Below are 12,993 nucleotides of genomic sequence, written 5' to 3' on the forward strand. Positions count from 1 at the left end.
GCCGCCTCGTTCTGGGCTGGAAAGGACCGGCGAGACGATGGTCAGTGTGGAGCTGAGGGTGTTTATTGGGGCAGGAACGTTACTGTCGCTCGTACATCTCCCGAAGGATCTTCATGCTTTCCGAGTAGCGGAGCTGGTTCCGATGAGACGCCTCCTTCCACCTGCAGGGGCGGGGCGGAATTAGCAATTCCATGGGGGTGGGGTGGGGGGGTGGAGTTGGGGGCCCGCTCACCTCTGGCGGATGCGTTTCCAGCGCTGCATGTTGCGGTAGATGAGCGTGGAGGGCGAAGGCTCGGGCTCCGAAGGCTGTGTGCACAGACAGAGCCAGGCTGGGTGGCCAAGCCCCCCAGCACAGCCCCCTGAGCCCCAGGCCAGCCTTGTATACCCACCTCATCGTCGGCGGTGCCCTGGGTCTCTGGCTGCAGCGGGGATGGGATGCGTGATCTGCAGGCGTCTCCGGGTGGCCCAGGGGCCATGGGTGGAGGCAGCTTGTACACATCACGACTCTTGCTATTGGTGACCTCTGAACCCTGGGATACAAGGGCCCCAAGCCAGGCCCGAGGAAGTCAGATAAGAGGGCAAGGAGTATCCGCTTCATCCTCCTGCTTTTCCCAGTGACGTGGGACCTGAAGGGCAGGCACCTTGCCCAGCCCAGAGCTCAGGTGTGTTTACCCTGGGCGATCCGTTTTTTCTCCTCTCTAGCCAGGAAGCCCTGTCCACCCTCACCCAGGGACGCCCATCTACACCTGTCAGCTTCAGGGATTCCTAAGGGGCCCCCTATGTGTCACCAAGGGACCCCTTTGCATCACTCCCCAGGCCAGGTGTACATGTCTGCTCTGGGGATTCCTACCCCGCCTGGAGAGTTCAGAGAGTCATCTCCGTACATCCTGGGGACCCCTGGCTGCCATCTCCAGCCAGATACCAGAACCTCATCTACCCCTGCTCCCCCAGGCCACTAACAACCCATCCAGCCTCTCAGCTCTTGGGGGTCATATCTATCTGTTGCTTTCCCCTCAGACCAGGGTTCTGCCTGCCCAGCCTACAAGAGCCCATCTGTGTGCCTCACTTGGCCCTGCGTTCATCTGTGGGACACAGGGACCTGTGCCAGTACCCCAGGAGCTTGGGGGAGGGAGCCTGTCTACCCACTGCCTTCCTGGCAGCTGCACTAGGGCCCACTGCCCGTCCCACCTCCTCATCCTCAGGCAGGGGGGGTAGGGGGGAGCCGGGCGAGCGTTCACGCTCGCGCACGGAGGGGCTGTTGCGCATCCAGGCACGGCAGATCGGGTAGAGTGGTGTGTTCTCGCTGAACTGGGCCAAGTCCACGCTCCGGTCGAACAGCTTGATCACGTACGTGTCTGGGGTAGAGGGTGGCAGGAGGTACCTGAGCATCCTCGTGGCACCCCCTGCCTCTCTGCCCACCCTCCAGGGCCACTGCCTACTCACTGGACCGCTGCGGCCCTCCCTCAGCCAGCCCGTCATCCATCTCCCTCCTCTTCTTCCTCCGCTGGTGAGGAAAGCGCGCAGACGGCCTGTGTGGGGACGGCAGGTGTGTCAGGGCCTGGGCAGGGGCTGGGAGCCTCTCCCGAGCTGGCTGGGGTCCCTGCTGCCTTACCTTTTGCCAGTGGCCGCAATGGAGCAATCCCTGTGAGGAGAAGGGGTTTCAGTAGGCCGACCCCTAAACACACACAGCTCAGCCCACTGCCCCGCCTTGCCCTGGGCATCTGTGGACACTGGGATTAAGCCTGAGATGGCCACCTGACCCTGCCGAGCCCTGGGCCTCGTGTCCCACCCCACGCTCTGCCGCCAAGCATCTCTGTATGTGGGGGTGCTACGCCGTGACTCAGGAAGCCCAGGGCACGGCAGTCAGGGCTTGGATGAGGGAATATCAGATTCCACCCAAACAAAACACAATGTACTTAGCGTGGGGGTCCGACGGCGTCTTCCCGGCTTCCTCATCCAGCCGCTCCCTGGCAACAGAAGAGAGCTGTTGGCTCGGGGCTCCAAAGGCCCGGCGTGGGAAGGCAGCAGGTGGCCTGCCCACTAGCTCCCTTCTCCTGGGACCCACAGGCAGGAGAGGGTTCAGGCCGCCAGAGCTCCCCCTGCCCCCCACGCCGGACCAAGTCCCGACCTGTCCATGTGACTCTTCTCCAGGAGACACTGCAAGACGGCGTCCAGCTGGTTCCGGGCTTTGGCCATCTCCAGCTCTGCGGAGAGAGGGTACCAAGCAGGCGTCAGCTCGCAGCCTCGGGCCTGGGCCAGTCCTGTGGGCGGGCCCAGACCAGGTGCAAGAACCCAGCAGGCAGAGGCCCCTGAGCTCCAGGGCTGTCGCACATGCCCACCGTGTGACAGGAGGCAAGGCCCACCCCCTTCCTGCGCTGTCCCCGAATGACATATAGCCACACAACGGCTGCAAGGCTCCATGAAGCTTCATACACATCCCCATCTACCAGGACGGGAAAATGAGAAGTTAACCTGTTTGAGTGCCAGGACTGTTGGGAGCACACGCGTCTCACCACGCGTCTCACTGAATTCTCATAATTCTCCAATGGGTGCCATTGGTAACCCACTTTACAATGGGTGCCGAGACACCCAAAGTCGCACTGAGAAGAAATTGTAGAGCGAGGGATCTGAACCCAGCCCATCTGCTTCCACAGCTAAGTTATACGGCAGAGGCTCACACGGCATCGTCAGGGCCCCAGACCTGCTGTGTGGCTGAAGGAGCTGACAACACTTAAAGATGGGGAAATGTCATCTAAAATAGCCTTTTTTTCTTTCTGACCCCTCCCCCGCCCCCACCCCAACTCCATGGCCTGTCCACTTGGCCTCCTGAGTGTCTCTCCCACCTGTTCCCTCCACACTCTGCCACCTGGGTCCAGCCCAACCCCCCCCACCCCCGAGACTCCTAGCCTCAGTCTCCCCTCCGCTAGGATAAAGAATCTTCCTAAGACGGCCAAGCCTGACCCTCCACCCCTTGCACAGCGCCCCCAGCCAGGTGTCCACAGCCCTCTCCCCTCTCGGCAGTCAGCCCCTCACCACTTGGCTACTTTTCTTCTGGGGGGGCACTGGGGGAGAGGTGCTTTGATTAACTCGCTCCTCGTTCAAACCCGCCCTAGCCTCCTCATTCCGCTCAGCGCCAAATCCAAAGCCCTCACGCGGGCCCACAGGGCTCGCCGCCGCACCCTCGCACCCAGCGCACCCGGCCACCTAGGGCCCCTGACCTGCCGCCTCCTCACAGCCCCTGCTTTGCCCTAAGTCCCCACTTCATTTCACTGTTATTTCTTGTTTGGCCTCCTGTGCCTCTCCCACTGCCCCCATCAGCCTGCCCCGCCCCGAATAACTTTCTCTTTCCGAGCCTCAGTTTCCCCACCTTCCTACGACGGCCGGAAGACGGCGATTATGGGTTCGGGACACAAGGCCTGACCCATGCCCGCTGCTGGAAATGGGGAGACTGAGCCGGAGCCGAGAACAGGAGCCTGCACAGAACTAGGAGTGGCTCGGGATGCTCTCACCGCGCCACACTGCCCGGCCACTACCAGAGTGCTGGCAGCAACGACCGATGCTCGACATAGCGACAGCCTGCTGTGCTGCAGGGAGGAGCCGCGCAGTCCGCCTATCCGGACCCCTGGACCCAGATCGGCCCGGTGTTCCCCGACTCGGCGTCCTCACCTGATTTCTCCACTTTCACCTTCACTGGGAACATGGTTTGGGTCCGAGATCTGGCTAGGTGGGTCAGAGAAAGCTCAAACGAGCAAACGGCACCAAATCAAAGCTGGGGCGGGCGCGGAGAAGCAAAGAGCAAGCTCCCGGGGCGACCGAGGGCCCGGCCCGAGCAGCGTCCAACCGCCACTGCGGCCACCTCTTCTTCCCCTTCTGTGGGAGGACCCGTTGGGCAGTCGCTCTTTCTCATTAGTCAATGTAGCTGTCAATCTAGTACCCCGACATACAGACAGCTGCCGCTGTCGACTCCCAGCCTTAAGCTCCACCTTCCTGGAGGGTCTTATTTCCGGAAACAAACCGACGACAACCCACGGAATCCTGGGAGTTGTAGTTCCAGCGCCCGAGACTCAGCCGTAGTAACGCTTCTTGCGCCGCGCGGGGCACTATGGGAGACAAAGGATCAGGAATCGCGAAGCTTCTCGGGACTTGTAGTGTCAGGTTTTAGTAACACGAATTTAGCTGTTTGCAGGGAATCAAGCCAGTTTCCTAGTTTCTGAGCTATCGCTAGGAGCCAACTGCCTACTGGATGATCTTATTTTAAGCACAACGTCATTCATTTAGCGAATCTTTATTAGGCTGTTACGCATTCATTTAGGTACTGGGGGCAACGCAGTGAACAATGAAAATCCTTGCCCTAATGAGCTTATCTTGTAGAGGATGGAGACAGAGGATAAGTAAAGCACTTGGGGTGCATCCTGGGAGGCGGCAGGCGGATCTCTCCAGCCACCTGGGAGACTTAAGGTTGAGTCCCTGGTTCCTGGCTTCCACCGGGACAAACCCTGGCTGTTGATGGGATCTGTGGATGGAAACTCTGTGTTCCCGTCTCTCTGCCTTTCAAGTAAAAATAAATGAAAGTTTAATTAATTAATTAATTTTTGTTTTCTTGACAGGCAGAGTGGACAGTGAGAGAGAGAGAGAGAGAGAAAGGTCTTCCTTTTGCTGTTGGTTCACCCTCCAATGGCCGCCGCGGCCGGTGCACCGCGCTGATCCGAAGCCAGGAGCCAGGTGCTTCTCCTGGTCTCCCATGGGGTGCAGGGCCCAAGCACTTGGCCCATCCTCCACTGCCCTCCTGGGCCACAGCAGAGAGCTGGCCTGGAAGAGGGGCAACCGGGACAGAATCCGGCGCCCCGACCAGGACTATAACCCGGGGTGCCGGCACCACAAGGCGGAGGATTAGCCTATTGAGCCACGGCGCCGGCTGAAAGTTTAAAAATATAAACAAGTAGGGGACGGTGCTGTGGCACACAAGTTAATCCTCCACCTGTGGCACCAGCATTCCAAATGGGCGCCGGTTCGAGTCCCGGCTGCTCCTCTTCCGATCCAGCTCTCTGCTATGGCCTGGGAAAGCAGTAGAAGGTGGTCCAAGTCCTTGGGCCCCTGCACCCGTGTGGGAGACCCAGAAGAAGCTCCTGGCTCCTGATCCACCCAGCTCTAACCACTGCAGCCATTTGGGGAGTGAACCAGCAGATGGAAGACCTTTCTGTCTCTCCCTCTCACTGTCTGTAACTCTCTCAAATACATAAAAGAAAAAAAAATTTAAAAAAACATATAAACAAATCAAACACGCTAAGTGAAATGTGACAGGACGAGAGTGCGGCCTGAGGGCAGGTGTTCCCTCTGGTGGTCAAGAAGCCTCATCTCACATCCCACACTGGAGTGCCTGGGCTCCATCCACGGCTCCCGCAAACGCTGGAGAGGCAGCGGACCGGTCTTAACTCGCTGGGTTCCTGCCACCGCAGGGGAGAACTGGATTGCATTTCCAGCTCCCTGTTTTGGCTTGGGCCAGCCCAGGTGGTTGCAGGCATTTGGAGAACCAGCAGCTGATGGGAACTCCATCTCTTTCTCAAAAATATCAATAAATAAAAAGAAAATAAAGGCATACAGAGTATAAAGGTGGGGCCTGAACCTTTGTTTTTAAAGAGTTATTTTACTATTTATTTGAAAGGCAAAGTTACAGAGAGGCAGAGGCAGAGGCGGGGCAGGGGGGAGGGAGAGAGGGAGAGAGAGACAGACAGACTTCCAACTGCTGGTTCACTTTCCAAATGGCCGCAATGGCTGGAGCTGGGCCAATCAGAAACCTGGAGCTTCTTCTGAGTCTTCCACGTGGAAGCAGAGGCTCAAGCACTTGGGCCATCTTCTGCTGCTTTCCCAGGCCATAGCAGAGAGCTGGATAGGAAGTGGAGCAGCCGGGACGAGAACCAGCGCCCATATCGGATGCCGGCGTTGCAGGCAGCGGCTTTACCTGCTACGCCACGGCACAGGCTTCAGGGGCTGACATTTTTAAATAGGATGGTCGCAAATGCTCTGGAATATTTCTACTGCTGGAGACAACGCTCCCTCAGGGAATGAACTTCATGTACCACACACACGTCCCAGCCCAGAGAAACCTCAGAGAGCAGCATCGTGATCTGCTCTGCACCCTGATGACACGGAGGCCCGGAGAGACAAACTCAGGCTTCCAACAGCACAGCCACGAGCTCAGGGCTGGAGACCCCAGAAATGCAAGCAGGGTTCCTTTCTTGGCTCCTTAGCTGCAAAACAGGTTTCCTGGGCAGGAAACTTCCTATTTCTGAGAGCTAATGTTTCAGAATAGAGAAAGTTCCTTTGAGTGGTATTCAATGCAACACACACACACACACACACAACGTACAAAGTACCAAGGCTGCTACAAAATATGCACTCAATACATGTTGTCAAATATTCATAACCACTTTGTGCTTCAACCTCCAGAAGACCCCAGGGAGTCAATGTGGTAGGTTAGGGTCTTTTATTGGGGGCGGTGTCAGGACAGAAGCAAGTTTTGGGGCTTGAGACGTGCTTCGAGCCCATCCTGCGGAGGAAACAGGTCCCGGGCCTGTGCACAGGCCGTCAAGGGGTGCCCAGAGGTATGGTGAAGGAGAGGTAGTCCCCAAGGGCGCCCCAGCGGGGCCGATAGATTTGGAAGATGGTGATCCAGGTGGTGAGTACAATCACCCAGAACAGGAAGCCCACCGCCGAGCGCCAGACATCTGGAATGGGAAGCAGGAGGGGGTCCGAGTCAGCCTGCGGCGGCTCGCTGGCCGCCCCCAGCCCAGCCCTCTCTTCTCTCGCTCTCCCCCCACCCTCCCCCGGGCCCCAGAATCCTGCAGCCTCCATCACTCCCTCCCACCGGCCTCCCCTCACCCGTGTCCGACTCACAGCCTTTGATCTGGCTCTGCTCCGTGTAGGCCGGGGCAAGGAAGGCCTCTCGGAAGAACCAGAAAATGTTGACCAACCAGAGAAAAGGCAGGAAAGCGAAGCCTCCTAGGGAGAAACACACAGCACACATCCTGGGTCCCGGGCAGCGAGCACCTACTTGCAAGGTCCTCTCCCACACCCGAGCTCAGACGGAGGGCTCGGCGGCCTCCCCGGGATGCAGCCACCTGCCTGGGGCCCAGGGGTCCGCTCCTGCGAGCCTTGGCCACGGCCGCCCCCATCCTGGGCCCCCGGGATGCGCCTTACCGAGGTAGTACTTCCGGCACAGGTTCAGCTTCTCCTCGTTGGATACCCGCTCCAAGTTCATCCTTGCGTTAGGGCCGGGTCTTCCCAAAGGTCCGCGGGGCAAGACCCCAGGCTCGACCCTCAGCGGCAGATGGGAGGCGCACGGACAGCCACGTCCCTGACAACAAAACAGATAAATGTGAGAGGCCGTGCTTTAAGGGCGCCCTCGCCCCCAACCAGCAAGCGGGCTGGGCTGAGACGCTCTCTCTGTTACTAGGCTGCGCCAGGCGACCCCAGCTCACCTCCTCCGGGTGGGTCGGGGGATACTCCTCCTATTTTCCAACTACGGACGTCTGCGCGAGAGGCCGCAGGTTGCTCTGGAGTTTGTAGTCTCTTCGGGTCGCGGGGCACAGCGCTGTGCGCATGCGCCCTCGGGACACTCCCGTCCCGGATTCTGCGGGGAGGGCGAGGGCCTCCAACACGCAGGCGCACTAGGGGGTTTCTGCGCGCGCACGGAGCGCCGAACTACACTTCCCAACGCCCCTGCGCAACGGAAGTGACGTAAGAGCAGGCCGAGTCGGAGGGTTTGGGTAAAAATGGCTGAATATTTAGCTTCGATATTCGGGACTGAGAAGGACAAGTGAGAATGGGCGCAGGGGAGTGGCCTCTCAGGGGGCCGGGCCTGGGCGTTCGGGTCCCTGGTGGCTGGGCGGCTCGGAGCGGTGTTACCGGGGCGCTCGTTCCCCCCGGCCCTCAGGTCACCCGTGTCTTTGCACCTCTTCCAGGGTTAACTGCTCTTTTTACTTTAAGATCGGGGCCTGCCGGCACGGAGACCGATGCTCTCGGCTTCACAACAAACCGACTTTCAGCCAGGTGAGACCCGGCACGGAGCCCCGGGGGTTAATGCCTGTCAGCCCTGCCCTTTCTGCTGTCCATCATCACGCGGTCCCGTCTTTTCCGGGCGTGTGAGGCCCCGCCCACGTCCTCCCGCCGCGCCTCCCTCCGCCAGCCTCAGCCCCGCCTTCTCGGAGCGGGGCCACGCCCCGTGGGTGCTGGCAACGCCCCCGCGCTGTCCGTCAGGGCCGGGCCCCGCCCCGTGCGCGCCTCCTCGGCTGCAGCCTCCATACGCCCCTGTCCTGCCCGCAGCACGCAGCCCTGCCCGCTGAGCTCAGGCCCCGCCCCTTTTCCATTCTGTGCAGACCATAGTGCTGCTCAACCTGTACCGGAATCCACAGAACACGGCCCAAACGGCAGACGGCTCGCACTGTAAGTAAGGGCCCGCGCTCAGGGGCGGGGCAGAGAGCCTCGGCCCGCAGGCCGCCCCGTGACTCCCCGCTGGCCTCCCGCAGGTCACGTGAGCGACGTGGAGGTGCAGGAACACTACGATAACTTCTTCGAGGTGAGGAGCAGTCCCGCGCCGCCTGGGCAGGCGGGGTTTCCCCTGGGCCTCCGCTGAGCCGTCCTCCCGGTCTCGCCCAGGAGGTGTTCACAGAGCTGCAGGAGAAGTACGGAGAGATCGAGGAGATGAACGTCTGCGACAACCTGGGCGACCACCTCGTGGGCAACGTCTACGTCAAGGTGCCCGCCGCCCCCTCCGGGCCCAGGGGTGGAGGCCGCCCTCCGTGCGCCTGCTGACCCTGACCCACTTTCCCCGCAGTTCCGGCGGGAGGAGGACGCGGAGCGGGCAGTGGCTGAACTCAATAACCGCTGGTTCAATGGGCAAGCCGTGCACGCCGAGCTGTCTCCTGTCACCGACTTCCGGGAGTCGTGCTGTCGGCAGTACGAGATGGGGTACGGTAGCAGGAGGGTGGGGCGGACACTGCCGGCCCAGACTCCTGTGTGGTGAAGGGCTGTCGGTGACCATGGGCTCTCCCATCCACCTGGCCCCTGCCCAGGGAATGCACCCGAGGCGGCTTCTGCAACTTCATGCACCTGCGGCCCATTTCCCGGAACCTGCGGCGGCAGCTCTACGGGCGGGGACCCAGGCGCAGGTACTCCAGGCCCGGCCTGCCAAGAGTCCTCATGAGGCCCCCACCCCTGAGCTCCGGTAACGCTGTCCCAAGCCTTGTGTTGTTTTTTTTTTTTTTTTTTTTTTTTAAGATTTGAAAGGCAGAGTTACAGAGAGAGGGGGAGACAGAGATCTTTCTTCTGCTGGTTCACTTCCCAGATAGCTTCAAGAGCTGGGGCTGGGGCTGGGAGCCAGGAACCAGGAACTCCATCCGGGTCCCCCATTTAACTTAGGCCATCTTCCACTGCCTTCCCAGGCACATTAGCAGGGGGCTGGTCTGGAAGTGGAGTAGCCGGGACTCCAACAGATGCTAGTCCCAAGACTGTTGAACCCTAAGAATAGTCTGGAGTTCCATCTAGAAACCAGTACTTAAGTCCCAACCCCAACACCAGGCTGAAGCTCAAATCCAGGGCTGGCTTGGATTGCGTTTTGAGATGAGCCCATGTGCCTCCCACTGAGTCCGCCACGTGGAAGTCTCGTCCCTGTACCACGTGCCCTGCTCCATCCCAGGGAAGCAGGCCTGGGCTGTCCGCACCACTCCCCAGCAGCTTTAGCCCAGCTCCCCCCGCTTTTGTCTGCAGGTCACCCCCAAGGTCCCACGCTGGCCATCGTCCCCGAGAGAGGAACAGACGGCATTCTCCGGACCACCGGCACGGCCGCTTCTGAGACTGGCCACCTTGCCCTTCACCCTGACAGATGTCCCCGGCCAGGATGCCTCTTCAAGCCCCATCTTTCCAGGCTCTGGGATTTAATCGTCTGTTGCCCCTCTCTCAAATAAAGTGGTTTAAGGCTTTGTAGGTGGAGCCTTGAGCTGTGGGTTGGAGTTTCCGTCCGCAAACGTGTCTGATGGAAACAGGAAGCAGGGCTGGGTTCTAGCCACAACTTCAGCGGAGGAGGCACGAACAGGTGGAAGACTCGGACTCAGGACCCTCGTGTCACTGGTGGGCTGGAAACCTCGGCACCTCCATCGGAGGCTTCTTTAAGGGGGGGAGTCTTGGTTGCCCTTGGAGCTTAGGGGGGTTAAGTGGTATTATGGTTTGGGTGTTCCCCAAAGGCCCATGTGTTGGGGGCTTACTCCCCAAAGTCTTAGGTTAATGGCTAATGGATTAAGAGTGGGAACTTCATCCAATTGTTGCCTCTAGGCGGTGGGCCCAGCAGGGGTCTTTGTCATGGGGAGGTGCTCTCAGGTCTCTCTAGGAGTCGGCCTGGCTTACGGTGTCAGGGATCCGCCATCTGCCGCCCGCAGCAGACGCCAGTCTCGGATTGTGAACTTCAACGCGGAGCCAGAATAAACGTCCTTCCTGCCTAGGTGGCTCCTCTCAGGTGTTCTAGTGACAGCGGTAGTGATAGAAACCGATATAGGAGTAAAGGAGAGGCGGCTCGGGGATACGGGGGAGTCCCCAGTGAATTAAGGCTGGGTCCTTCACGCTCACAACCCTGAGGTAGGAGTCAGTCGTACCTAACAGTTACACTGAAGTTACCACCGGCAGCTGCTTTTACTTGTAATAATTATGATTTTCACAGTAACCCTGAGACAGGTGCTATCACCACGCCGTCAGCAGACATGGGATAGGAACCCATGCCATCTACATCCAGAGTTCTTAGAGCCACCTGGATACCTTGGAGGCTTCCCTCGGGGCCAGGGGCTTGTATGGGTGTTGGGGCTTTGGAATTCTGTGCCCCCCGTATCCACTTTCTTCTTCTGCCTGGGTTTCCTGCAAAGTGTGGAAGAGGCGCTGTGGTCTGTGATTCGAAGTCCCGTGGTCTCGTCCCCCGGGCTGCTGGCCCTGCCTGGATGGGGCCCAGACGCCTCTTCCTGGCAGCCGTGCTGTTTCTGGCCCAGGCAGCACCACCGGAAGCCTCCCAGTACTGCTGCAGCCTTGAGTACTGGAACCCAGACAACAAGTGCTGCAGCAGCTGCCTGCAGCGCTTCGGGCCGCCCCCCTGCCCGGGTGAGGAGCCAGGAACCCCCGAGCCCAGGGGAGTGGTGCTGGGAAACAGGGAGGGAGGGGGTAGCTCACAGCTAGCAGACGACAGGGCTGTGAGCTGTGGAGAAATCTGGGTGTGGAGGGCGCCTGGGGCAGAGCTGGGGGGGTGGGGTGGAAGTCTGGGTAGAAGAAGGAAGGGGTGAGGGTGTACAGCAGGGTGAAGGGGAGGAAGGGGCGGCTCTACTGCCACAATGGTGCCTGCGTCTCCCACTAGACTATGAGTTCGTGGAAAACTGTGGGCTCAATGACTCTGGAGACCTCTTAACATACCCGTTCAAAAAGTGTGCTCCTGGCCAGTGCAACCCGGATGGCGCGGAACTATGCAGACCCTGCGGCACTGGAGCCCCAGCCCCTACTCCGGCTGGGCACTGTGGCAGAACCCAGCCACACTGCAGAGAGGTGCTGGTGGGACTTGGGCTTGGGAGCTGGGAGGGCCCTGGGCCAGCGTGGGTTCAACGTGGGGCGGGGCGGGGCCTGGATCTAGGAAGTGGGTGTAACTCCACTGAACAGGGTAGGGGTGGGGCCGTAGAGCTATTAGGAGAGGCCTGAAGGGGTTGAGGTGGGTTGGAGGTGGGTGGGGTAGGGCAGGACCAGGCAGGGGATGTGGCCCCTCTGAAGGAGCTTGGAGTAGGGTGTGGCCTCCCACTCTACTCCCACTTCTTTGTTCCCAGAGGCCTGTCCCTGCCAAGAGCCTCTGCCTCCCAACACCCAGAGAACAGAGCAACTCTAGCTCCCAAGAGCCCAGCTCACCGGCGAGTTCCAGTCTCTTGTGGACAACTAAGAGCAACATCTCTCGGCCAAGTTTTGTCTTGCCCTTGGTGCTGGTCCTGCTCCTGGTCCTGCTTGTGACCCTGGCAGTGACTGTCCTGCTTGCTCTATGGAGGCATCACCCACCCAAGGGAAAAACCACCGCCCTCCCCTGTCCTGGCTTGGATGGTGAAGAATCCAACACCTACCCGCTCTCCTTGCCCTCACCCTCCCCAGGCACCGTGGAGGCATCAGAGGCGGGCAGCACAGGGAAGGAGCTCTCTCTGCATGGACACTTGAGCAAGGGTTAGTGGGAGGGGGCCCAGGAGGTGGGAGGGGCCTGGAAACCTGCCTTCCCTTCCTCTCCTTTACTCCTCCCTGTCTCCCAGAGGTTCCAAACCCGGCGTCACAGCCCCTGTCTCGCCTCCTGGATGAGCTGGAGGTGCTGGAGGAACTGATCTTGCTGCTGGACCCTGAGCCTGGGCCAGGTGGGGGAGGGACCTGCGGTACCACTAGACACCTGGCTGCGAGGTATGGGCTGCCTGCTGCCTGGTCCACCTTCGCCTACTCACTGCGGCCCAGTCGATCGCCACTGCGGGGCCTGATAGAGATGGTAGTGGCCAGGGAGCCAGGCGCCTCTGTGGGCCAGTTTGCTGCACACCTGGCCCAGATAGGGCGGGCAGATGCACTGCTGGTGCTGTCCAAGCTTGGCTGATTTGGAGTTTGCTGGGCCTACTAGACTCAATAAAAATGAAAATTTGCTTGAAATAAATGCCTGCTGCCTCCATTTCTGATCTTGAAGTAGCATCCTACCTCAAACAAGATCTGAGATCTTCACCCCCTGCCCTCCAGAACCTTTGAGAAACCCAACGGCCCCCAAAACAGATGCCCCCCCGGCCCAACCGGCTCCAGGACAGCCCTGCGCCCAGGAACACAGCGGTACTGCAAACTGGGCAGTGTAAAACATTTCTTGCTCTGAAGCCTGAACAGACCCCAAAATTTACTTCTGCTTCTGGATGGCTTCTCACCTACCTATGGAGGCTGATGGGCGTCCTTGGTTCAGGATGGGTGTAG

General features: G+C 59.8%; 4 protein-coding genes across 6 annotated transcripts; 2 read left to right on the forward strand and 2 right to left on the reverse strand.

Annotated features, from left to right (window-relative positions):
* Nucleotides 1–41: 41 nt before the first annotated feature.
* On the reverse strand, nucleotides 42–4,088 carry LIN37 (lin-37 DREAM MuvB core complex component). The gene is made up of 9 exons (XM_062176942.1): nucleotides 3,667–4,088; nucleotides 2,129–2,204; nucleotides 1,917–1,967; nucleotides 1,613–1,642; nucleotides 1,444–1,529; nucleotides 1,189–1,355; nucleotides 390–530; nucleotides 233–306; nucleotides 42–161 (listed from the first exon to the last, which is right to left on the reverse strand). Exons 1-9 carry the CDS (start codon nucleotides 3,698–3,700, stop codon nucleotides 80–82), a joined length of 741 nt encoding a protein of 246 aa, XP_062032926.1. The 5' UTR covers nucleotides 3,701–4,088; the 3' UTR covers nucleotides 42–79.
* A 1,536-nt stretch (nucleotides 4,089–5,624) lies between these two features.
* On the reverse strand, nucleotides 5,625–7,598 carry PSENEN (presenilin enhancer, gamma-secretase subunit). The gene is made up of 4 exons (XM_062176445.1): nucleotides 7,479–7,598; nucleotides 7,198–7,354; nucleotides 6,895–6,999; nucleotides 5,625–6,725 (listed from the first exon to the last, which is right to left on the reverse strand). The coding sequence occupies exons 2-4, from the start codon at nucleotides 7,256–7,258 to the stop codon at nucleotides 6,586–6,588; spliced, it is 306 nt and encodes a 101-aa protein (XP_062032429.1). The 5' UTR covers nucleotides 7,259–7,354; nucleotides 7,479–7,598; the 3' UTR covers nucleotides 5,625–6,585.
* A 129-nt stretch (nucleotides 7,599–7,727) lies between these two features.
* Nucleotides 7,728–10,301, forward strand: U2AF1L4 (U2 small nuclear RNA auxiliary factor 1 like 4). 3 transcript variants are annotated; one of them, XM_062177121.1, is made up of 8 exons: nucleotides 7,728–7,816; nucleotides 7,962–8,049; nucleotides 8,376–8,442; nucleotides 8,526–8,575; nucleotides 8,656–8,754; nucleotides 8,834–8,967; nucleotides 9,072–9,223; nucleotides 9,766–10,301. In XM_062177121.1, exons 1-8 carry the CDS (start codon nucleotides 7,773–7,775, stop codon nucleotides 9,960–9,962), a joined length of 831 nt encoding a protein of 276 aa, XP_062033105.1. In that variant the 5' UTR covers nucleotides 7,728–7,772; the 3' UTR covers nucleotides 9,963–10,301. The 3 variants fall into 3 exon arrangements, with proteins under 3 accessions (XP_062033105.1, XP_062033107.1, XP_062033108.1); XM_062177123.1 differs by having other exon boundaries at nucleotides 9,072–9,167; nucleotides 9,766–9,945; XM_062177124.1 differs by lacking the exon at nucleotides 9,072–9,223 and having other exon boundaries at nucleotides 7,773–7,816; nucleotides 9,766–9,945.
* A 154-nt stretch (nucleotides 10,302–10,455) lies between these two features.
* IGFLR1 (IGF like family receptor 1) lies at nucleotides 10,456–12,654 on the forward strand. Its single transcript, XM_062177120.1, has 4 exons — nucleotides 10,456–11,136; nucleotides 11,387–11,571; nucleotides 11,844–12,225; nucleotides 12,309–12,654. Exons 1-4 carry the CDS (start codon nucleotides 10,764–10,766, stop codon nucleotides 12,632–12,634), a joined length of 1,266 nt encoding a protein of 421 aa, XP_062033104.1. The 5' UTR covers nucleotides 10,456–10,763; the 3' UTR covers nucleotides 12,635–12,654.
* The last annotated feature ends 339 nt before the right edge of the window (nucleotides 12,655–12,993 follow it).

Source organism: Lepus europaeus, chromosome 19 (genome assembly GCF_033115175.1).
Source record: "Lepus europaeus isolate LE1 chromosome 19, mLepTim1.pri, whole genome shotgun sequence".
Taxonomy (NCBI): Eukaryota; Metazoa; Chordata; class Mammalia; order Lagomorpha; family Leporidae; genus Lepus; species Lepus europaeus.

Bases quoted from the DNA above. Each gene is read 5' to 3' on its own strand.
- PSENEN (XM_062176445.1), bottom strand. From the start codon at position 7,258: ATGAACTTGGAGCGGGTATCCAACGAGGAGAAGCTGAACCTGTGCCGG. The intron at 7,000-7,197 runs GTAAGGCGCATC...GTTTCTCCCTAG, and splicing joins GTGCCGGAAGTACTACCTCG to GAGGCTTCGCTTTCCTGCCT. The intron at 6,726-6,894 runs GTGAGTCGGACA...TTCCCATTCCAG, and splicing joins GCAGAGCCAGATCAAAGGCT to ATGTCTGGCGCTCGGCGGTG.
- LIN37 (XM_062176942.1), bottom strand. From the start codon at position 3,700: ATGTTCCCAGTGAAGGTGAAAGTGGAGAAATCAG. The intron at 1,643-1,916 runs GTACATTGTGTT...TTCTCCTCACAG, and splicing joins CCGTCGGACCCCCACGCTAA to GGATTGCTCCATTGCGGCCA. The intron at 307-389 runs GTGGGTATACAA...CTGTGCACACAG, and splicing joins AGGGCACCGCCGACGATGAG to CCTTCGGAGCCCGAGCCTTC.
- IGFLR1 (XM_062177120.1), top strand. From the start codon at position 10,764: ATGCCATCTACATCCAGAGTTCTTAGAGCCACCTGGATACCTTGGAGG. The intron at 11,572-11,843 runs GTGCTGGTGGGA...CTTTGTTCCCAG, and splicing joins CCCAGCCACACTGCAGAGAG to AGGCCTGTCCCTGCCAAGAG. The intron at 12,226-12,308 runs GTTAGTGGGAGG...CCTGTCTCCCAG, and splicing joins GCATGGACACTTGAGCAAGG to AGGTTCCAAACCCGGCGTCA.
- U2AF1L4 (XM_062177121.1), top strand. From the start codon at position 7,773: ATGGCTGAATATTTAGCTTCGATATTCGGGACTGAGAAGGACAA. The intron at 8,968-9,071 runs GTACGGTAGCAG...GCCCCTGCCCAG, and splicing joins TGTCGGCAGTACGAGATGGG to GGAATGCACCCGAGGCGGCT. The intron at 9,224-9,765 runs GTAACGCTGTCC...TTTTGTCTGCAG, and splicing joins GCCCCCACCCCTGAGCTCCG to GTCACCCCCAAGGTCCCACG.